Raw genomic sequence first — 25,224 nt, 5'->3', positions numbered from 1 at the left:
AAATAAGTCTGTCTTAGGGTGAAAACAAGTTTCTCCTTGGAGGCTAGGATTTTAAAATTCTGTCTCACATAATTTGGGCGCATGGCCAGGAGAGACCAGTCCTTGGAGGACATCATGCTCAGAAGGAAGAGGGACAGTGCAGGAGAGGAAAAGCTCCTATGAGATGGATTGATATGGTAACTGGGCCAATGGGGGTAGGTGTGTTGGAATTAGTAAGACTGGCTCAGGTCAGAGCAGGGTTTACAGCTGCTGTACATAGAGTCACTATTGGTTGCAGATAACTCAATCACACATAACAACAATAACAACAGCAAACATGGCCCAGTACAGTCAGCACCATAGTCTTGAGGACATTTAGTGACAGGCCATGACTGACCTTGAGGTTCAGCAGATTATGAGTGAAATGCCCTGTTGCTCACCTTGGAGCAGATTCAGGACCGCCAGGTGCTCAGCGAGTGTGTGGAGGGGAGGGTGGAGCAGAGCCACAGATGAGGATGCTCCAGGTATGTCTTAGAGAAAGTGCATCCAGAGGGCTTCTTCAGGGCAAAGAAGATAAAGCTTCGTCTCACATATTGTGGGCATATTATTAGGAGAGGAAATCATGGAACATAGTACATAGAGAGGAACATTATGTTTGGGAAGGTGGAGGGACAGCAAAAGAGAGGAAGACTCTCAAACAGAGGGACTGACACAGTAACTGCAGCTCAAGTGGGTCAGGGGTTAGGAGGATGGCACAAGGTAGGACAGGGTTCACATCTGTTCACTGGGTCGCTCTGAGTAGTACTTTACTTAATCACACCTATCAACAGCAACAACAACAAATAAGAATTTGGGATTTTTTTGTGTATTGAAATAGGGATTAAGAAAGGTTTTTGGAGAGGTAGGAGTGATATAGTCAAAATCATGTTTATGATGTTTCATTCTATAGTAGATATTAATGAAAGAGAATTTGTTGGGATTATTAGTCAGGTTATTTCAACAGCTCACACAAAAGTCCATGGAAGCTTGGATAAGGGGGAGGGATGAGCAGAGGGCAGCGATGGCTGAGATACCAAGAAAAAAATGGCATGAAAAAAAGAAAAAGGAATGAGAGTTACTATACATAAATCAAAACAATTTAATACCACAGGAAGATTCCCAGTGAGCTCATAGGACTGATTGAGAATGAAAAAAGAGGGTGGTGCCCCTTTGTATTAGTGTAAACAAGGCAAAAATTCAGGATGTGTAAAGATGTGAAATATGTGAAAATACTGAGGGCATAATATATTTCTAAATTATGCCAAGAGCAGAAAAGATATAGACGGCAAACGAACCACTGCTGAGACCCACGGTGTAATATTAACAAGACAGAGATAAAGCAGAACAATTCATTCCTATTTTGCTTCCTTATTTTTGATTAAGGAGAATAATCTTGATCCTGGAAAGGGCAGAACAAATATGCTTTAACGGAAATGAAAACCCAGGAGGAAACAGAGGACAGAAGACAAAGCTGCTCCAATCTTCCGACTCTGATAAGTTTCACTTTAGACAAGAGGAAAATGTATAGGCATGACAAAAGCATTGTCAAGTTCTCTCCTTAGGCTCTTTGATGAAGTGGAGACACCTCACAAGACTTTGATAGCAGATGCTCCAATTTTTTTTTTAAATTTGTTATGTGTGTATTGTCAAATCGGATCTGACTGGTACAGGAGGAGATTGTCCCTCCTTCTTCAGCAGAGCATCTGGTGGATTTGAACTATGCACCTCTGGGCTTGTAGTGCAGCTTCTTGCCACTAGGCCACCAGAGCTCGCTTCCAATTTTTTTAAGAGATTAAAAAAAAAGGTGAGTGATGTATATTCAAAGAATGAAGAGTTTATTGGTTGACTCTAGCAAAATTGTGGATTGAATTATTACATACAATTATAAAAGCTATTGTATTTGATTGACAATGATCTAGAATAACATTGTTGTTGCTGTGTACTGTTGAGTCAGAATGGACCCATAGCTGATCTTCCATAGGTTTTCAGAGGCAGTTAATTGCATGGGAGGAGGCTGCCCATCTTTCTACTGCGGAGCAGCTGGGAGACTTGAACCACATGTAATTAATTAAAACCAGTCATTTAAAATACGGGGTTTTTTTGCATGATTATTTTTAAGATATATTTGTGTGGATCATAACAAACTGTGGCTGACTCTGAGAAGAATGGGAATCCCAGAACACTTGATCATGCTAATGAGAAACCTATACTTGGACCAAGAGGCAGTTGTCAGAACAGAGCAAGGAAACACTGCATGGTTCAAAATTGGGAAGGGCATATGCCAGGGATGTGTCCTGTCTCCATACCTTTTCAATCTGTATGCAGAACAGATTATCTGGGAGGCTGGGCTCTATGAGAGTAAGTGTGGCATCAGGATTGGTGGAAGATCTATCAACAATCTGCATTATGCAGCTGACACAACTCATGCTTGGAAGGGTGGAGGGAAAGGGCAAGAGGGGAATCTTCCCTATATTTTTATAAGATAGGGAGCACATATATCCCTATAAAGAAATGGAAACATGAAACGTCTATTGTTTGTTGTTATGTGCTGTCACATGGCCTGTGACCCATAACAACCCTTTAAACAGCCCTATCTTGAGCCAGTCTCACTGCCTCTGACACACCAACCTCCATTGCCCCAGTCACTGTATCAATCCATCTTATCTGGGGTGTTCCTTTCCTATGCTGTCCCTCCACCCTTCCAAGTATGATGTCCTTCTCCAAGGACCAGTCCTTCTGGCCACATGCCCAAATTATGTGAGACAGAGCTTAAAAATCCTAGCCTCCAAGTAGAAACTTAGTTTCACCCTCTCCAAGACAGACCTATTTGCTTCCTTGGTGATCCCTGGTATGTTAAAAACTCTTCTCCAGCACCACAACTCAAAGGCAATGATTCTTCTTCTGTCATCCTTAGTCTTTGTCCAGCTCTGTGATGCATAGCAAGTAATTACAAAGACCATAGCCTTGATTAGGAGCACCTTAGTCTCTAAACTAATATTGTAGCTTCTCAGTACTCTAGAGAGGTCATTAACAGCAGATTTTCCCAGTGCAATTCGTCTTTTGATTTCCTGACCGCTGGTGCCAAGCTTGTTGAGTGTGGAGCTGAGCAAGCTGTAATTATTAACAACCTCAAAATGAAGTGTCTAGATCCCAGAAATTTAGTTTGTCTTAATTTGAGCAAGAATACTGACAAAATATTTTTCTCTATTCTTTCAGTAATATGAGGAAATGTGGAAAAAAACCCTGAATAATTGAAGATGGTTTAATATTTTATAAAACAGTATCTTACATGAAGATATATAGGAAACTAAAACTAAACCAAACACACACATAAAAACATATTGAGGTACCATTCTAAATAAGGATTTCAAGTGTGGAAAGAGGTGTGGGCCAGAAAATATCTTATTAAAAATTTACTTCATAGAAGGATAGCTAATAAAACATGTATGGGGACCAAAGCGGGGCACAAGGTTGGAGTGGAGGGTTGAGGATGGGTAGGGGCAAAATCACAGGGTTGCACAGTTTGGTGGGTGGAGGGAGGAAGTGAAGGAAATGGGAAGGATCCAGAGGAGACCTGAAAAGATTAGGTAATGATGGGCAAGGTCCAATGGTGATGGATTTTATAAGGCATAGTGCATGGAATGATTGTATGAAAAACAATATGAATGAAGACGAGTGTGAAACAGAATGCACATGAACTTTGTTAGCAAACCAATATAAAATTTTAAACAAATTAAAAAAATTACTTCAAGTGATTCATTAAGTTTGGGAACCACTGCAATATAAGAAAACTAAAGATTTCCAAATAGCTCGGCTGATAGGAATAATGAGATAATTAGTTTTAAATTAATATATGTAAGTTTTAATACTTGATGTTTTTGTTGTTTACTGTCGGGACTGACCCAGAGTTGACCCTTCAACAGGTTTTCAAAGTCAGTAAATCATGTGGGAGGAGATTTCCCGCTGGTGGATTCCTTTGGATCGACAGCACAATTCTTTACCACCAAGCACATTGGTAGGGAGCACTGGTGGCTTCATGTTCAGGAGCCGCACTGCCAACGCAAAGACAGGCTGTTCGAATGTATCCAGCAACAAGCACGTTGGGAAAATATAGAAAATTCTGTTGTTGTTGTTGTTATGTGCTGTCGAGTCGCTTACGACTCATAGCGACCCTATGTACAACAGCCCTAAACTCTGCTCTGTCCTGTGCCAATCGCACTGCCTCTGACATTCCCATCCCGATTACCCCAGTCACTGAATCAATCCACCTCATAGAGGGCCTTCCCCTCTTGCGCTGTCCCTCCACCCTCCCAAGCATGATGTCCTTCTCCAAGGACTGGGCCCTCTTTACAGCATGTCCAAAGTACATCAGATGAAGGCCCAGAATCCTTGCCTCCAAGGAGCAGCCTGGTTTAACTCTCTCCAGGATGAATCTGTTTGTTTTCTTAGCTGTCCACGGTACCCTCAATACTCTTCTCCAACACCACAGCTCAAAGGCATCATTTCTCCTTCTATACTCCCTAGTCATTGTCCAACTCTCTGATGCATAGCAAGTGATAGCAAAGACCATGGTCTGTACCAGACACACCTTAGTCTCCAGAGAGACACCATTGCTCTTTAATACCCTGGAGAGGTCCCTAACAGCAGTCTTTCCCATCACAATATGTTTTTGATTTCCTGGCTGCTGGTGCCAAGAGTGTTGATTGTGGAGCCAAGCAAACTAAAGCTGTGAACAATCTCAATCTCTTCGCCATCCATCGTGATGCTGCCAATTGGTCCAGTGGTGAGAATCTTTGTCTTCTTGACATTGAGCCTCAATCCAAATTGAAGGCTGCAGTCCTTGACCTTCTGCAGCAAATGCTTCAGGCCCTCCTCAGTTTCAGCAAGCAGGGTTGTGTCATCTGCATAACACACATTGTTAATAGATCTTCCACCAATCCTGATGCCGCATTTCTCTTCATCCTTGGTGAACGCCCTTCCCAATTTTGAACCATGCAGTGTTTCCTTGCTCTTCTGTTCTGATGACTGCCTCTTGGTTTAAGTATAGGTTTCACATTAGTATGATCAAGTGTTCTGGGATTGCCATTCTTCTCAGAGTCAGCCACAGTTTGTTATGGTCCACACGGTCAAACGCCTTTGCATAATCAATGAAGCACAGATAGTCATTCCTCTGGTATTCCCTGCTATCAGCCAAGATCCATCTAACATTAGCTACAATATCCCTAGTACCACGACCCCTTCGAAACCCAGCCTGGACTTCCGGCAGTTCTCTGCTGATGTGCTATGCAAAGCCAAACACACACACACACACAAACACACACACACACACACACACACACACACACACACACACACACTGTACACAGTCCATATACAAGGAAGCCCAGACCCACTGTTTTGTGTTCTGTCTTCTCACTTAATATCATGGCATGAATATTCTCCATGTGATTAAATTTTATTAATATTTATGGATGCCTGGTGTATCATAATTAACAATTTCTTCTTTTTTTTTCCTCACCATTTAAGTTGTTTTGAGTCTTTGCTAATGTAAGTAATTTTGGGGTCAACTTCCTGGTATGTAAGTATTTGACCACTTTTCTCTGGTTATCCCCTTAGGATAGAATTTCAAGGTAGTTACAAAGGAAAAGAATGTGAACACTTTAGAAACTCTGATGCAAACTCACTGCTGTCCAGTTGGAGCTGACTCATAGCTTACTCAGTTTCTGAGGCTATAAATTGCACAGGAGATTGTCCATCTATCTTCCCTCGGGCTGCTGGCGGATTCGAACTGCCAGAGAGGCTTGGCCTTTGGGTTAGCAGCACAACTTCCTGCAGGCTAAGCCACCAGAGATCCCTGAGAGTCAGCAAACACTTTAAATAGCTTGATTTATGGGAGTAGGTTGTTTTTCTGGTTGAACTCTGGAATAACTTTATTAAGTTCTGATAAAAATAAAGTAGTAAATTCAATTAATACTTCATTCTTCTTACTTTTCACCAAACCAAAGCCAAACAACCAACTGACCAAAGACTACACACACAAAGGGAATTTAAAATGTTTATCTTGACAATTATTACCATAATCAGCCACAGTCAGAGACCAAAACTGCTATATATAATTTATACCCACATAATGTAAATGCTATTTTATAGCTCACACAAAAAAATATAATGATATGCTATGTTATTAATTTTGTAGGTTATTATTCTTAGTGGCTGCATACTACTCTACTATGCGCGCACGTGTGTGTGTGTGTGTGTGTGTGTGTGTGTACTCCATAGGAGAAATATGGGCAATTCCCTTGACACAATTTACAGTCTCTGAAAACCCACTGGAAGGTCATCTATTAATGTTTTCCCAAATGATGGCACATAACAACAACAAGAACAACTCAGTGGCACACTACTTATTCTAAGGAGCCATGAGGGCACAGTGGTTAAATAATTTGCTGTGAGCTGAAAAGTTGGCACTTTGAATCTCCCAAACACTTTTCAAGAGAAAGATACAATCGTCTGCTTTAGTAAATAAAGATTATAGTTTTGGAAACCCTATGGGGACTGAAGTCCTATTATTGTCATGTGCCGTTGAGTTGGAACTGCCTCACAGTTGACCTTGCAGCAAGTTTCAGAGGTTGTAAATGATACCTCAGGAGACTGCAAGTTATTATTGTTCACCTGAGGAAATCTGGTAGATTCGAATCACTTGACTTTACCCAGTAGGCCACCAAGGTTGCTATGAGTCAGCGTGGTGAGGGCACTTACTCAGCTACTCCTTTATTTTTAACACTTTAAGTTGTTTCTGCATTTTGAAATTAGAGAAGACTCTGTTATGAACATTTAAGACATTCACTTTTTTTTGTACATCTTTTTTTCCCTTCGGATTAGTTCCTTCTCATGCACTTCTGGCTTTAAAGGATCAAATGAGAGGAAGATCTTCTATGAGATGGATTGATTCAGTGACTCGGGTAATCGGGATGGGTGTGTCAGAGGCAATGAGATTGGCACAGGATAGAGCAGGGTTTAGGGCTGTTCTACATAGGGTCGCTATGAGTCGCAAACAACTCGATGGCACATAACAACAACAACAACAACAACAACATTAATTGTCAAATTGTCCCTCTGTGAAGTTGTAAAAATTCCATGCCTCCATTAGCAGTAAGAAAGTATGTTCCTTTAGAGATTTTAATAAGAATTTAGATTAGTTCATAAATAAACTGGAAGCAAATTATGTCCTTTTGGAATTCAAATTTTACTGCCAGGAATGTTGTCTTTCTTCAACCAGACATATATCTCTCAGCAAAGTTTTAGCCTTCCTCAAACAAATACTGCAAATTTTAAATTTGGGGCTATTTCTAGACTTAACCAGATTTTTATTTTGTCATTGTTAGGAAAGCATAGTTTGCCGTTTATTTTTTAACTAATTGCTGCTTTTTTATACGAAGTTCTTGATTTCTCTTTATTCATCTGATGACTGCATTTTAAAATTCTTATTAACCTCATTTTTATTAACTTACCTCCTGATATTAAGCTTCTCTAGTGATTTCCCCCTTCCCTACCATATATGTTACTATCTGGTTCCTGTGTAGACAATCAGGTGAAGTCCATGTGTCTAATTTCTTTTTATGTTTCTTATAAAAGGTATTTGCAATAACTAGGTCATTGATCTTACAGAATTCATTCTATTTCCAGATTAATTTCTGTCACCATGTCTATGCTGACTAGTGATCCTTCTTCCCTGTTCCCAACTTTTGCATTCCAGTCACCCATTATTATTTTTTTCCTGTTGGTTTTTTTTAAATTTTATTAATTTTAATGAAAGTTTACAGAGGTTTAGGGTTTCCAGTCATTCATTGTTGCATTTTTCTTCCCAGTGACCCATTATTATCAAGGTATCTTGGTTTCTTGTTTGACTGGAACATCACATCAGCAGAGAACTGCCAGATATACAAACTGGGTTTAGAAAGATACCATGGCTCTAGGGAGATCATAGCCAATGTCAGATGGATCTTGGCTGAAAGCAAAGAGTACCAGAGGAAGGCTAGCTTTGTTTCATTGAATATGCAAAGGCATTTGACTGTGTGCATCACAACAAATTGTCGCTAATCTTGAGAAGAATGTGAATCCCAGAACATTTAATTGTGCTCATGCAAAAGTTATACTTGGACCAGGAAACAGTAGTCAGAACAGAGTAGGGAATCACTGCATGGTATCAGGAAAGATGTGCGTCAGGGATGTATCTTATCTCCATACCTTTTCAATCTATATGCAGAACAGATCATTTGGGAACTTTATGAGGAGAAATGTGGCATCAGGATTGGAGGAAGACGCATCGACAACCTGCAATATGCAGATGATACAACCTTGCTTGGTGAAAGTGAGGAGGAAATGAGGCATATGCTGCAGAAAGTAAAAAACTGTAGTCTTCAATATGGATTGAAGCTCAACATTAAGAAAACAAAGAGTTTTTCACCTCTGGGCCAATTGGCAGCTTCATGGTAGATGGAGAAGAGGTTGAGAGTATTAACAACTTTAGATTGCTTGGTTCTACAATTAACAATCCTGGCAACAACAGTCAAGAAATTAAAAGATGAATTGCATTGGGAAAGTTTGCTACAGAGACCTCTCTAGAGTACTGAAGACCAGTGATGTTAGTCTGGAGACTAAGGTGTACCTTAGGCCATGGTCTTTGCAATTACTTTGTCATCGAAGAGCTGAACAATGACTGAGGATGATAGAAGAATTCATGCCTTTGAGTTTTGATGCTGAAAAAAAGTGTTGAACATACTGTGGACTGACAAGAGAACATTCAATCAGTCCTGGAGAGGGTGAAATAAAGCTGCTCCCTGGAGGCAAGTATTTTGAAGCTCTATCTCACATACTTTGGGTACATGGCCAAGAAGGACCAGTCCTTGGAAAAGAACATCATGCTTGGAAAGGTGGAAGGACAGCACAGGAGAGGAAGACCCAGGATAAGATAGATTGACTCATTGACTGGAGAAGGGTTATGGGATCTGCCAGAGACAATGAGATTGGGTCAGGACTCGGCAGGCTTCAGAGCTGTTGCACATAGGTTTGCTGTGAGTTGCAGGTGATTCAACAGCACATAACAATAACAACAACAACAACAACAACATTAACTTATCTATTATATGGCTGATCAAATGGTGGACAGGGTGTTAAATATAATTTTCTATAATTAAAAACTGATGTTTTTATATAAGTAAGAAAATAGTTATCCAAGCAAGAGATGCTACAGTAAGTACTAAGGGCTTCTGTAGTGGTAGTGGCCAGTGTTCTGTACAACTCCTATCACCAAAGGTTACAACTGATGCAACATTCTAGAGATCATATCAAATGATCTCACGATATAAAAAGTAGTTGAAGTCCAGGGAAAGAAGTTGTGAAGCGTCAGTGACTATACAAACGTAATGACTGGAATAAGGTTACAGGAAACCAGAAATTAGAAGTTTAGCAATTTTGAAAAGTACTGTATAACATAGGAAAGGCTAGAGAACATTATGCTGAGTGAGCTAACTCAGGTCCATAAGGATAAATACTGCATAAGTCCATTACTATAAAATTAAAAGTACAACTAGTAAGATTTGTATAAATATCCAAAGAGGGAAGGAGAGAAGGCAGAAATGCTGATGGTGAGGACTGGGGCAATCACGAGGTGGAAGAGTTGAAGGAATTAGGAAAGACACATTGGGGAATCTGAAAAGACAGGGTAATAGTGGGCGTAGATCAATGGTGATTGGTTTTATAAGACATAATGTATGGGAATGATCATTAGAAACACAATGTGAATGGAAAAAAAGCCCACCAATGATAATTTTTTTTAAGGAAGTAGGGTGGTCTTACAAGGAATTATCTACATGGTATTGAAAGTGTTTAAGGGCAAGCTGGGTGAATATCTTTTGTGTGGTGGAAAGACAATCATGCATTTTTGAGAGTGTGGACAAAGAATCTCTCTGTTTTTTCCTAACTTTATAATTTTTTCTACATCTATCTTTGGAATTGTCTAGTTGTCTAAGCCCATCCAGAAAATTGTACAAGTTTTTTACTGCTACTTTATGGAGTGAGTTTAAAATCAAGCATTTTAAAACCTCATTTTTAAAATGATTTTACTCTTCTTTCCCAACCTTGTAAAATTCTAAATGATATAGGAAAAGTTCAATTAGTGTTCTAATCTTTCATTCCTTCATGTTTGTTCTTAAAGAATTATGAGAAGAGAAAGAAGGGTAAAGACCTGCATTAGTTTTAGAAGGCTGTTGTTACCAAAAATACCGTACACTGGCTAGGTTAAAGAGGAGAAATTTATTCTTTCATGATAGTAAAATAGAGGAGTTCAAAATCAGAATGCTTAAAGGCCATTTCTCCCTGAAGGCTCTATGGGAAGATCTGTCCTTGTCTCTTTCATCTTTTGATGACTCCAGGTATTCCTTGCCTTGTGGCAGGATAACTAGTCTCTGCCTCTGCCTTTACGTGATCTTTCCTCTACATTTCTGCTCTTTTCATAAGGGAAACAGTCATATTAGGTTAAGATCAACTCAATTGTAAAAAGACTTCTACTTAATGTAGTTAATTATACCTGCAAAGATGCTATTTCCAGTCACAAATAACGTTCCAGTCACAAGTACCAGGAGTTAGGACTTCAAATATTTTTTATAAAATTCAATATATAACAACAGCAATCACAAAATGTCCCCGGATAATCAAGGAGGGATAGTATACTCATCTGTATCATCAGTGAAACAAAAATCCATTAGACCGCCAGCAACCAGTCCCTAGCTTTCCATTGTGGTGCTATTCTCACGTTCATTAATTTAAGAAGGTGTGCAGGTGTATTCCAGGATTGTAGTATAGAATTGAATGTTTTGGGAACTAGTAGGGCTACAAAGGTACTTTTGATATTCAGAAGCCCTTGAGGAGAAAGGCTGTGCATTGAACGGGATGTGGTAACAACCAGTTAAGGCTGTTGAATACTCTGGAAAATGACTTTGATTATGCACTATCATGTTGAAGCCATAATAAGCCTTTCTGAAAGGACTCCAGGTAGTTTTCTTTTCCATTTTGACTTTGGGAAGACTAGAGAAGATAGGGAACAATCACGTAGAGTTCCATCACCCATTCTTTGTAAGAAGTGAACAACATGGTTCTGAATGAGAACGTTGTGGTTTTGATGTTTTTAGAATTTCTTGTGATGTTATGGTCAGGTAATCTGATAAGTAGAAGCATATATGTTCAAGATATCATTTAACTAATCCTTTAACTTTTCTTGGCCTCAGATTTTCTACCTATAAAATGAGATGGAAAGACGTGCTCAAGAAAATATCCAAAGGACTATTTATATAAATGAGATAATGGATCTGAAAGTTAAAAAAACCCCAAACACCTTTTTGTTAAAAGAGTAAGTGGTGAGTGATAATAGTGCCAGACCCGGCTTTACATTACTTAATATGAGGTGAAATATGGTAAATCCAATTGTTCCTGATTTCTAGATAGCCAGGAAGCCATTAGGAAAACAGCACAGGTAACTAGTCCAAACTGACTCATGACAGCGGTCATGACTGTATGGCTTAGCTGGGACAGACGGCCCCAACTCTCTCCCATGAAGTAGCTGGTGGATTTGAGCCCTTTGACTGTTCAGTTAGCTGCCTGACAAATATACCACTGTGTCACCAGCGCTCCTTAACAGCTAATAGGTATTGCTCTGTTTCTATTATGTCTTTCCAATGAGAGCCTGAACAAATTAGCACCTGGAAAGGAGCTTTTATCACTAATGAATGCCTCATCTGATTGCTATTGAGTGGGAACTGACTCAGAGGTGGCTCTCCAGTGTGTTTTTGAGAGGCCGTAAATTGCATGAGGAGAAGGCTCATTTTTTTCCCCTCAGAGCTCTTGGTGGATTTGAACCACCAGAGAGGTACCATCTTTGGGTTAGAAGCACAGCTCCTTAAGACAATAAACAATTGTTGAGTAGTCCCTGCTGGCTCAAAAAATGCCCTGGCAAAGATGAGGACTTTTTCATGCCATCTGCTTCATGTCATGAGTGGGGGACTTAAATGGAGCAGCACGTGACACACTGTCCCTCTGACTTCTGGAAACTGTGGATATAGAGTGTCCCATGTCTGCTTTCTACCTAGCTCACAGTGAGGGACGTAATAGATGCCTACTTTCTGCTAGTCTTCCCTGTCTCACTTAGATGGACTGGATATATGGTACTGGTTAGCAAACACCAGGAGGCAAAGAACATTTCCTCCCCCAGTTATTTTACATCTTCAGTCTACGTGACTGATTGTTTCCTTTTAACTCTGCAAACAAACATCAGACCTCACTTGACAGGTGTGTTCTGAGGCCTTAAGAGGTCAGCAGGAGTGGCTTGGAGAAAACTATGTCTGCCAGGTCTCTCGTCTCCACAAAACTGCTATATGAAAATAAGGTGCTGTTACTTGTCTCATGTCCTCTGTATCCTAAGTATTTAGCACAAACTGATTTTGAATAGCTGTGTAGCTCATTTTAACGGGTTGCATCACCCTATTTGGTCACTGATGTAGTAACACACTAAAAACTCTGGGCTTAGGACTGAAGACAGTCCTGATTTCCATACTGCGCTTCAGAGGATAATCCAGTTCTATCCCTTAAGTGACTTGACTAAACCCTCACAGTCACTGGAGTTTTGTTGGTTTTTTGTTTTGTTTTGTTTTAAAAACAAAGAAACTTTTATTGGGGGCTCTCAGGCTAGGTTCACTGTCCCAGATCAGAAAGGGGAAGGAAGGATCAGAGAAGTCAAACATGGTGCAAAGGTGAACCAGCTTTTAATGACTCTGTTACTGGAGTTTGGTTTGGTTTTTTTTTTTGTTTGTTTGTTTGTTTTAATTTAGGTTGTTTATTTTTCATTTCAATGAACATCTACAGAGATTTTGGAATTCCGTTCATTCATTGTTGCACCCTTCTCCCCGCACAAACTCCTCCCCCCTCCCCCCCTTTTGCTCCTCTCCTTGAAAAGCAAAAGAAAAACTCCCTCATTGGTACACAATACCCCCTGCCCCGCACCTCCCCAAACCCCACCCCCTACCCTCAAATATAATCCACTCTGCAACCCTCATTGCATACTCCTACGATAAAAATAATGCCCCAAAATATAATACTTTTAGACTATTCTCTCCCCCATAGACTTCAATGCCATAAACATATTTCATCCAGTTTTTCTCAGTCTTACCCCCACCCCAATGCCAGCCTCATTCTACAACAGTGGCACCATATAGCATTTGTTCCTTTGTGACTGAGATACCTCACTCAGCATAATGTCCTCCAGGGTCACCCATTTTGAATAACATTGCATGAGTTCCTTGTTTTTCAATGCAGCATAGTATTCCATCGTGTGAATATACCACAGGTTCTCTACCCATTCGTTTGTTGATGGGCACTTAGGTTGTTTCCAACTCCTTGCTATTGTAAACAAAGCCGCGATAAACATGGGTATGCATATATCTACTTGGATGTCATTTATGGTCTCTTTAGGGTTGTTACTGGAGTTTTAAGTAGACTGGGGTCCTGGTGAGGAACTTCTTGTGGTAGTTCATTTTTAAAGAATCTCTTCTTAAAATAATACCACTACCATTAAAAGGAGTTATCACTTTTTTATTTTAAGAGAGGGTAGATAGTTTGAGACAAGAGAGTAAGAAGTGGAAGTCCCATTTCAGTTTTAGCACTGAACTAGTCTGCAGTTGGTCAAGTCAAATATTTCAACTAGAATTCATTTCAATCACTGTTTCCTCAAGAACTGGTTCTTCTTCTGACCACCCAGTAATATTTAGAAAGTTCCTGGGAAGGCTTGTCGGTAGAGAAAAACTTGCAAAGGAGCATTATCATTCCACAGCACACTGGAAAAACCTCCCCTCATTATCAAAAAGCAGTTTCCTTAATGAGCTATCACCATTATTCTACCTCATCACGTGTTCTTCTTTATGGGTGGGCTATTATGTTTGGCAAAGAAATGTGGCACAGCAGAGTTGTTTGAAGAAACCTTTCCCTCTCTGGAAGAAGCATGTAATCTCAGCACGGAACCATGGAAAATGGTGTGGAAGCTTTATTGTTTGGATAATCTGGCATAGGGCCTTCTTATTTAGAAGACTCCTCCTATATCTCCATGTACCATCTGTAGATAGATGTCTTTGGATGCTCGTGACAAATTGGAACTTGTTCTCACAACCATGTCTTATGCCAGGAGATATGTTGGTTGGTAATGGAACATGATACTTTCTTTTAGCCATTATTATTTGAAGACATCCTTAAAATTCTAAACAATGACCCCAACACATGTTTAAGGTATACCAATGGTTAAGATCCCACTGGCTTACTCTTATTCTCACCTTTTCACTAAAATGAATAGAAAAACAAGACCACCGCATACATGTAATGGTTAAGATCCCACTGGCTTACTCTTATTCTCACCTTTTCACTAAAATGAATAGAAAAACAAGACCACCGCATACATGTATGTGGCTAGGCTGGCATCCAGAAACAGGGTTGGCTTTATGGGTACATAGTGTGTGCAGTCACAAAAGGTACCCTGCTCAGAAGTGCCCAGAATTTAGTTCAATGTTCTGTTGCAGTTAAGGTGTGGTTCCTGAAGGGGGATTAAAGGCTACCATGAAAGATGATCTGGCAGACTATGGTGGTTATGATGTAGGGTATGTACAAGACTAGGAAGATTTTACTTGACAAAGTTTTGCCTTCTTCAGGTGTGTTCTTTCTGTTGCCCACAACCCTACAACATGTAACACAACTTCCTTTCCTTTCAGTTTTGGCAAATGCTACAATCAGAAGGGCAGTATCTTTGTGGTCGTTATTTAACTCCTTGACTCTTGGGTGTTAATGTGTGAAATGAGAGAACTTGGATCTTGTCGGCAAGGGGTTAAAATTGGGAACTTCAGTTTCTACTAAATCCTAGTTTTTAGAAAGTCCTAATAATGTTGTCATTGCTGCTATCTGACTCTATAGCAGCGGTGACTAAATAGGAAACAAGGTTGCAATGTGACAAAAGATTGTATAGTATTTACCAGCACTGTTCAATAAAACAGCCTTAACCATACCTCCTTGAGCTACTTCATAAACTTGTCAAGAAAAGCAGTTTGCAGCAAATGCATGTGATGTCCACCTTGCATTAAAATTGCATTGTCTTAAAATTGAGTGTGAGGATATTAAACATACTGTGAAAAATTCTTAACACTATTTAAGAACAGGCCCTGCATTTCCATTTTACACTGGGCCACACAAATTATGTAACCTCTTTTGGGCCATAGATGTCCGATATTGGCAAAAAAGAGAATGAGATAATGTAGAGTGCCAGAAACAGGGGACAAATGCTGAGGCAATAACCTTAGCCTTTATGTATGTGTGCTATTGTTTTAATATATGTCTCTTCATTGGGTAGATTTCTACTTTATATAAGGAATATTTCACCTCCAAAGTTCCTATAATCACAAGGCAAGAAGAAATATTGGGGGAGTAGAATGAAACAGAGAATGGACCTGGGAAATGTGAGAGCCCCTGATTTTCCTACATCAGGAGCAGCTTTGGCTGGCAGATCTGGCTCAGTTGCTCAAATTCCAGCCTCAGGGCTTACGTGGCTCCTTTCCAAAAGGGAGTCAGTCCTAGGCAGGTGCTTGTGATTATGGCTGTTGACTAACTTTTGACAGAAACTCTCTTCCTTCAAGAATGCGCTCAAAAATGCTACCCTCTCACACAATTTGTGGGTAAAGGAAATAGTAAAGATCCAGTGTAAAAAACAATGTAGACAAACTTTGTAAGTAAACCAGTAAAGATAAAAAATTTTATTTAAAAAAAAAATGCTACCCTCACCATAAAGTCTGCCCTAACCCTCTTCAGCCTGCTTCTAATCTTACTACCTGTTCTTCTTTTTTTTAAGACGTCAGGCTGGAGACTAAGGTGCACCTGATCAGGGCCAGAGTCTTTGCAATTGCATGTTATGTGTCGGAGAGCTGGACAGTGACTAGGGATGATAGAAAGAGAATTGATGCCTTTGAGCTGTGGTGTTGGAGAAGAGTGTTGAATGTACCATAGACTGCTAGAACAAACAGGTCCATCCTGAAGAGAGTGAAACAGCCCTGCTCCTTTGAGGCAAGGATCCTGAAGCTTCATCAGACATACTTTAGGCATGTTGCAAGGAGGGACCAGTCCTTGGAGAGCTATGTTTGGGAGGGTGGAGGGACAACTCAGGAGAGGAAGACTCTTGACGAGATTGAATCGATTCAGTGATTGGGGTAGTGGGAATAAGTGTGTCAGAGACAGTGAGGCGCCAGATAGAGCAGGGTTTGGGGTTCTTGTCCATGGGGTTGCTATGAGTCACAAGCGACTCAATGGCACATAACAACAACAGCACTGTCTTTACTGACGGTTAGAGAAAGAGAAGGGGAATATGAAAGTTACTGCTTCTACAGCAATATTCCAAACCTTCAGCAGTGAGTTCTTTCCCGATTCTTCTGATTTTACTTATTTTCATTTAAATACATATGCCTTGACACATATTGTTGATATAAGGTGTCATTGAGTTGACTTTGACGTACAGTGATCTGAGTAGACCAGAATGAAACCCAGCTGATCTGATTCTACACCATCCTCACAGCTGCGCTTTTAAGCTCACTGCTGCAGTCGCTGTGTTGAGAGTCATTTTGTGGCCGAGTCTTCCTCTTTTCCGCAGACCCTCTGCTTTTCCAAGCATGGCGTCATTTTTTCAGGAACTGCCTGCTCTTGATAACATGCCCAAAGTATGTGAGATGAAGTCTCACCATTCTTGCTTCTAAGGAACACTCTGGCTGCACTTCGTCCAAGACAGATTGTTCTTTTTTTTTTTTTTTCTTTTTGGCAGTCCATGGTATATTCAGTACTATCTGCCAACACCACGGTGCAAAGGCATTGCATTTTCTTCATTTTTCCTTAGTCATGGTCCATCTTTCACATGTCTATGAAGCAATTGAAAGTACCAAAGCTTGGGTCAAATGCATATTAATAGCCACTAATAGAATAAAGAAATAAGAAAATGAGTTGAAAAGATACTTGTTAAAGATAAGTAAAATGTTAACATTCTTTTCATGTCTCCTCTCCTGTTTCCTATAAGTGGATTCTAGCTTTTAGAACTCTTCTGCATTTCCCCCTTAAACAATACTTATCTTGCAAGTCTATGATCAGGTTAAGATCCATGCGTTTTCCAGTCTAAGTATTTTCATATTTAGTAAAAAAATTTCCTAAAGCCACCATAGGAATGACATAAGATGATGACTGAAGATGAATTGATGCCTTTGAGTTGTGGTGCTGGAGAAGAGTCTTGAACATACCATGGACCACCAGTAGAACAAATAGGTCTGTCTTGGAGAGGGTGAAACCAAGTTTTTCCTTGGAGGTTAGGACTTTGAAGCCCCATCTCACATACTTTGGGTTCATGGCTAAGGAGGGACCAGTCCTTAGAGAAGGACATCATGTTTCTCCATGAAGCGTGGTGGAATGGTGGCGGGATGACACAGAAAAGGAAAACCCTAAGTGAGATGGATTGACATGGTAACTGGGGAAATAGGATTAAGTGTGTCAGAGTCCCTGAGACTGGCTCAGGGTTCAGAGCTGTTGTACATAGGGCTGCTATTAGTTGCTGGTGACTTGATGGTACGTAACAACCACCACCACCATAGGAATGGAGGAGGATGTGTATAGGATATTACTGATCCTAAAGGAGATATTCTGGAAGCAGGAGCGGCATCCACTTCCGACATGGCTTGCCTCCGGAAACTCTATGTATGAACAGTGCTCAGGCCGTTCGTTCATAGGGTCGCTATGAGTCATCTACGACTCGACGGCATCAAACAACAACAAACAACAAAGGAGATATTATGAATCCTCTATATTTCTAAGAAAATTCACCTGGGTATCTGTCTTACTTATCTTTCAAAGAGGCAGTCTGTAGAAGTGAACGCTGTCAGGGATATAGTTAGTGCTTCACCTTACTCTTTCCAGAGCTTGCTGGAGCTGTGAATATTGCAAGTGCTGTCAAGTTGGCCCCTACTTTAGGGTGACCCAATGCAAGCTGGGATTGAGAGAGTTTTCATGGGCTGATTTTTCAGAAGTGGATCACCAGGGTGCTCTTCTGTCAGTCTGAGAGCTCTGCTGAAATCGGTTCAGTCTTACAGCAACACACAAACTTCCATTGACAGACACATGATGGCAGCACTCAGATTAATGGTTGTGAATTGAACCCAGACTCCTCCATAGAAGGTGAGATTTCTATCACTAAATTTAATGGTAAAAATGAATGTCAAATAATTAGTGGTAAGAAGCTGCACTGCAACCCCAAAGGCATATGGTTCTAATTCACCAGTTGCTCCACAGGAGAAAGATCTCCTCCCACGCTATTTACTACCTCTGAAAACCCACTCGAGGATCAGCTGTGGGTCATTTCCAGCTCGGTGACACACAGCATCAACAATAACAACAACAATTTGTTTAAATAGCTCTCCTTTTGTATAAGAACAAACTGTTAAACTGTCTACTAACTTGAAACAATTACTCAAGAGACCTTTAAAAAGATTAAGTATGATATTTGAGCAGCTGATATTTGAAAAAAAAAAAAAAACAACAAACCCAAACAACCCTCTGCTTTTGAAGTATAGTTAAAAATGGAACTCTGGCTCAGGGACACTTAACTGTTAATTTAGTAAGAGAAGAGTCGGTGCATGGATAAAGTAAAGAGGGAAGAGAAAGGAGAAGAAATAATTTTGTAAAATAGAATACATATCCAGGACCCTCAAACTCAAGTGTCTTTTACAACAATAATTTCTCTATTCTTTATAATTTTCTCTCTAGTCTTTTAAAATCGTTGAGAAGAGCTCTGACTAATTTAGAATTCAATTTACTGATCTGAGGGATGAATGACACTGTCACTGTAATTTGGTTTTCCATTAGTGTGCCTGAGTGCCACATTCCATCTACTTACTGTGTTTAGTCTTTGCAGCTCCCCACTCCCCGTAGAGGAAAAGTAGGAATTGGTGCTTGGTTCTGTCATGGGCTTATACATTTGTTTTCTAAACTCCTTATAATAACTTAGTAACTTTCAGACCCTCAAAATCAGAGGGAATAAATAAAAACAGTGAAGATTATTTTATTCCACAGTAAGGAACTAGAAACAAAATTTAATATACAAATTAGCACGTCTTAGAATATCACAGGGTTTGGTTTGTTGGTTAAGGGGTTCCCCCCCCACCCTTCCCTTTCCAAAATGAAGTCTGCTAGTTTCTGTGTCTAGGTCCATCTGGCAATTCTGCATACAATTTTGCTTTGGAAGTGAAAAACAAAAAAACAAAACAAAAACCAGCCAATCAAACACACCATCACCACCATCACCAAAAGAACTATAGGAGGAAAAGATTTAAAATGAGACAATTTTCTTAGAGTTTTGGTCTAAGTCAGAGTTACTGAAGGTTTTGAGCACATCTCCAAATGAAATATCCTGTGTCAACTCTTGGGATGCATTTGCCTTTTCCCAGGCAGGCAGGGAATAATTGAGGTGGCTTCCTGGGTAAAGCAGGGGTGGAGAAGTTGGCATTTCCCACAGTGTCCCAGAGGGAGAAGAGTGGATGTGCTGTTTCCATGGACACACTAGCGCTCCATTTTTCCTCTAGGTGGTGACAAATGTGACTGGCCTTAGTCTGGTGAGAGGTTAGGGCACTCACAAACTGTTCCTATAACCTTCCTCAATTCCCCCTCCGCCCCATAACCTTTATGCAAGTATGTAACTTCTATGACAGAATTACCTTGTGATATTATTTAAGAGATTTGCTTAACTCTTGGCTTAATTTTTAGAACTTGACAGGAACAAGTGCCAGAACCAACTAACAGAGTAATTAAAAAAGTCATGACATCATTTTACAAAAAGAGAGGTTACACAACCTGTATCTTGAGGTACCTGCTTATTCTCCTATTTACTTTTAAGGTGCTAAGACTCTTGCTCTAGCTCTTGTTACATGTGAAGGAGTGAGGATTCTTCCTTTTTCTGAATAACTTGTACATGGTCTTATCTTTAGAATCTATGTTGCTTTAGTAAGAGTTATAAAGTATGTTGGAATAAATAAGATTTAAATAAAGGTATGCCCTAATTGAATAATACAAATATGGAACAAACAAGGGATTATTTGTATATTTCACTGGACATCTGATTTCATTTAGTTAATTAGGAGATAGAATTATTAAAAGAAGCCAAGCTTGTACCCACACAGCTCACATAAACTAATGAAGTAACCTTTAGACAACAGCTGTAATGTAAAAGGCCTACGCCAAAAACAACAGAGCACAGCTAAGTTCCTGTCCCTTCTCACAGGACAGCTGAAACTGTAGCTGACTTTAGCAACATAAAAAGAACAAATAAAATAAACAACAGTCCAAACGGGGATTTTCTGAAGAAAGGAAAATGTATGAATCGGAAGTTAGACCTTAAAAAAAAGGCATTGTCTTATTGAAAGATGCCAATCTTATCAGCGAACTCCTCCTGGTTCCTTATCATTAGCCAAGAAAACATTTCAATTTTTTGAATGCTTTTTGGGTGGGCACGAAACATTGCTATGTATCCATTTAATGAGAATGCTAAATGGGGATTTCCATTCTGTTTTTTACTCTTGAGTTTTTAAGAGTAAGGGAAATTCCTATTACCCACGCTGCTTTAGCATGAACAATTTTTAAAGTAGAAACATTTTTTTTTTCTGACAGGTAGGTACAGTGGTAAAAAATGCTGAGAAATTGGGGTGCCAATTTCCAAAGAAATTTACCTTTAAATATTCTATCAAGTTGAGGCTCATGATAAGTGATTGCTCTGTAGATTTCCAAGTTCCTGCCCAATACAGGGCTTTATCAAAATTAAAGTTTAAAAAGAACAACCAAAACAAGCCCTAGATCATTTCATTTCTTGTTTTGATCCTTCCCCAGAACAAATATTAAAAATACAACTATTTTCCTTCCCACTATTAACAAAATTTTCTCCCCAATCCACTGCATGCACGGCATTCCTTCATCAGGATCTTATTCTGCTAGAAATGGATGTCTTAGAACTAACTAATCTGCTACGTGCTTTTACACATTTTGCCGTTGTTTAACGCTGAAGTGCGCTAACATTCATTTGAATTCTATTAGCTTTCAGGAACACACACACAACCAGAAACTGCATGCAACACATTATAGAATGAAAAGTTTAGGTAGTGGATTTCCCCCTCCCGCCTTTCCTCCTTCTCTTTAAAAAAGTAATTTTTAATATACTTTTATAAAAGTTCTCAAGGTGAAGATCTCTGACCTAATGTTGTCAAATAGAAATTGAAAAAGACTGCATTTCTAAGGCGCTACCCAAACCGCATTAAAAGCTTCTGCCGGCTGTTTAAAATGCAGCCACAGTCAGCACGAAAATCAAGGACGTTTTTGCCTTGCGCTCAGGTTCCAAAGCCCCGAGGGTCACAAAGGGTTAAGAGCAAAGCCGAGAAGCGGTGGTGAGGGCTGACAGCTCTGCTTTTCCACTTCCAGGGGCTCCGAGGCAAGGACAACCGAGCGACGTGTCTGCCGTGCCTCTGAGCAACCACCTTAATGAGTTATAACTGTATGCCGACTTACTGTGATGGCCTGCAGTCTTTCCTTCACCAGCTCAGCTTCTTCCATTCTGGAAATCAAGGACAGGCAGCCAGGCAAGGAAGTTCAAAACTACCATAAAGCAAGGCGCCTCCTTGGGGATCCGAGTAGGGGCGACAGAGAAGAGGCCGGGAGGAATCCGTTCTTCTTTCCACCGGGGGAGAAAAGGAGAAATTCCCGACTTGTCAGGAGCGTCTGTGAGCAGATGCACAGATGAGGTCAGACAGACACATGTAATGAGGGTGTGCTGGGGAGGAGACGCTGAGGCTGCTGGCACGAGTTGACTGACAAGTTTGAACGGCAGCGGCACAAGCCCTTTTTTTCCTTCAGGAGCTGCCAGCTCTTTGTTGTAATGTGCACAGTTAGCAAGGCACATATTCTTATTAACTGTTCCATACCCAATTCATTATTTTCTGGGAGTGGCACTGGGAGCCAGCAGGCGGAAGGTTTAATCAGCCTCGGCGCACTAGTGACACACAACTGGCCCTGGAGATGTGGGTCTCTGGGTGTTCCTACAAAGTTAGTTTACCTGCGCTTTCTGGCTCCGGAGCTCACGAAGAAGAGAGTCTTACCTGGATTGGGGCAGAAATGCCTAGTCACTTCTTTGCCTTTCTGTTTTCTGATTGGCTTAAACAAAACAAACCAAACCAATAACAACAACTCACTGCCCTTGAGTTAGTTCTGGCTCCTTATGATCCTTGGAGTTTCCAACACTTGTAAATGTTAAGGAGGAGATTGCTCACCTTTCCCCAGAGAAGCACCTGGTGGATTCGAACCAGTTAACAGGGCAGGGCGCGACAGACTGCGCCACCAGCGCTCTTTCTTTACATCATAATAGAAAAATTGGAGTTAGATCGTAATAAAAAGTTATATAATTATTTTAGATTTTTAATATAGTGATAGATTTAAACCAGGCTGTCTTCACCCCTACCTCTGCTTCCCTTTTTTAGGAGTTTGTTTCAGATTTTGCAATCTTTGGGTCACAGAACTGAAAGGTGTTAACCTGACTATATATATTCAGCTTTTGGCCCACTGTCCGTATTCAATGTGGATCAGATCCTTCTGTTATTTCTTGACTTGGATGGTATGAAGTTCTTCCTTGGACCTCGTTCAGAAATGACACTCTGGCCTTTTAGGAAGGTGCCCATTTTGACCTCACCGGTTACGCAAGAGAACAGAGCGAGCCTCTGAAAATGCAAGGTCTTACACTGTAGCTGACATTTAATGTGCAGCCTGGCACTGAATGTGGGTGTGCTCTCTGTCTGTGGACAAACAGGCTGGTCCAACGAAACCCCTTGGTCACAGCAGTCTGCGAGGTTTTGCAATGCACTGTATTTTCACTCCCCTATCATTTCTTTAATTAAATTTACATTTAGTAAATCCTAATTACTGTCTACCTCATTATTATGTGTTAGAATGCTATCAGGCACTCTATATCAGCATTCAACTGAAGAGGTTAAAAGGATAACCCAAACAGCATATGGATATTGTGTACCATCGAGTCAGAACAGACTCATTACTGCTGACCCTCTGGCTGGTTTTCAGAGGCAGTTAATCGCAAAGGAGGAGATTGGAGATTGCCCATCCTTCTCCTGTGGAGCAGCTGGTGGATTTGAACCATGTACCTTATGCAGTGCAGCTTGGTACCACTAGGCCACCATAGCTCCCTTAGTTATGCTTAAAGACATTGAACAAATAGTAGGAAAAGAAAAATTAGTCGCTACTAGTGTAATTCCCCCCCCTTGCATAGCTTCTATTTTAGGAATCTCAGATGGTTTTGTCCTTAGTATGTTTCACTGTTTTTCCTTTATATTTTTATAACAGTTATAGAAAAAGCTAATATTCTCTCTGTAGGCAAATGTTTTATATCCAATTTATCTTACATGAGACTGAGAGATGGGTGCTATTAGCCCTATTTAAAAAATAAGGAAACAGGCTCAGAGAAGTAATTTGCCACAAAGTAAGGAAGTAACAAAGCCAGGATTTTTTTAATGGTTACTCACCAAGGATTGCCTGACTACCCAGGGCATGGAGTGGTACAAGTCTTCAGATGGATGGAAACCCAGTAGAAATCTGCTCTGGAGAAACAGAGTGGTCCTAACTGAAAACACTTCAACACATTGTCATGTGATGCTACACAACCAAACAATACACTTCCATTCAATCCCTCTAAGGTGAAATCCACTGAATTTACAGAGTTTGAAATCTTACTTGAAAGCAGTTGGCCTTTGTGCATATGTTCTCAAGCAAGACTTTTAGGTGGACTAGAAAATTGGAGAATTGGCTCAGTTTGATGGCAATTGGATGACTACTTAAATGTACAAAAAACCCCAAACCCACCCCAAAACACCAAAGCAAAATTGAACACAACCTTCAAAACTTTGATTTAGTGTATCTGCAATTCCTGGCTGAAATTAAAGACAAGAGAGCAGTACTGATAAATATCTCAGTCAGAATTGCATATTTGCTGCCCAGAACAGACGGGCAGTCATCCAGTTATTAATCTGGATCTTTTCCTAAAAACAATTTGCCTCTCAAATCTCATTTCTGCTATGAAAACCCAAGAGATTTTAAGCGTAGGGGAAAACTAGATAATATAAGATCACTGGGGAATTTAGGAGGGAACAGAATTATGCCAACTGACTTGGTATCTTCTTATGTTTAGTCATTTGGTTGATTGTAAAGCATTTATTTATCCACTTAGTCTACAAATATATTGAGTACTTCATTTACTGGTGTGTCAGGCACTGTGCTAGTTGTTTGGGATGCAAAGATGAACAAAATGCCTGTTCTCCTGGAACTTATGTTATAATAAATAATTACAGATAAACATTAAGAAATTGAAAAATTGAACACTAGAAAATGATTGCATTAGTCTGAGTGTTCTGGAAGCAGATGCCACGATTGTTTAAATGTGCAGAATTTTATTAGGAGAAGTGAATGTCTGACAGCAAATGAGGCAGGAGGCAGAAAAGGCAGAAGCTACAAAAATCGAAAAGAGCTTTCAGATTGTGGCACAAGTCTGATTTGAATGAAGAAAGTAAGGAGGGAAAGTTGGGTAGAAATAGTATGTACAGTCTAATGAAGACTCAGTAAGACCATTGGAGAATCCCAGAGTCAAAGCTATCAGAGAAGTCTTCTGTCTCAAGAATAAATCTGCTTTAGCATTCCTGCCACACTCAATCACTGGTGGGAGCAGCTTCTGGGAAGCACAGTCTTGGTGCAAACAGAGATGGATTTCAGAGTACAACAGCTGGGTCCCTTGGCCAATTATATTCTTGTAGTTGGATGACTATAAGGCACATTCTCATGACAGCCACATTGATAAATGCTATAGAAAGCAGGGGAGAGGGATAAAGTTTCCTAAGTGGTGAAAAAGTTTCCTAAGTGGTGAAAAATTTAGAATTCTTAATGTGAAGGGAATATTCTAACACATCATGAAAAAAAGGAGTGGGAGTTAACCAAAAGAATAATGGTTGGGAGAGCTTCTCAGAAAAAAAAAAGGTAGATTATATATTAATATCAAGGTCAGTA

The 25,224-nt window shown here is 40.1% G+C and overlaps 1 protein-coding gene across 1 annotated transcript in view; it reads right to left on the bottom strand.

Moving 5' to 3' along the window:
- PALMD (palmdelphin) overlaps positions 1 to 22,169 on the bottom strand; it is a 93,693-nt gene extending 71,524 nt beyond the window's left edge. The window contains exon 1 of the mRNA XM_006882436.1: positions 21,676 to 22,169. Within this exon, the coding sequence (XP_006882498.1) occupies positions 21,676 to 21,720 (45 nt within the window). The 5' untranslated portion in view covers positions 21,721 to 22,169. The remainder of the gene's footprint in view (positions 1 to 21,675) is intronic.
- Between the last annotated feature and the right edge of the window lie 3,055 nt (positions 22,170 to 25,224).

This window comes from Elephantulus edwardii, unplaced genomic scaffold, assembly GCF_000299155.1.
Source record: "Elephantulus edwardii isolate Elephantulus edwardi_28Jun2011 unplaced genomic scaffold, EleEdw1.0 scaffold00020, whole genome shotgun sequence".
Taxonomy (NCBI): domain Eukaryota; kingdom Metazoa; phylum Chordata; class Mammalia; order Macroscelidea; family Macroscelididae; genus Elephantulus; species Elephantulus edwardii.
The sequence above is the reverse complement of the archived record's forward strand: the minus strand, read 5'-3'. Positions and strand labels throughout refer to the sequence as shown.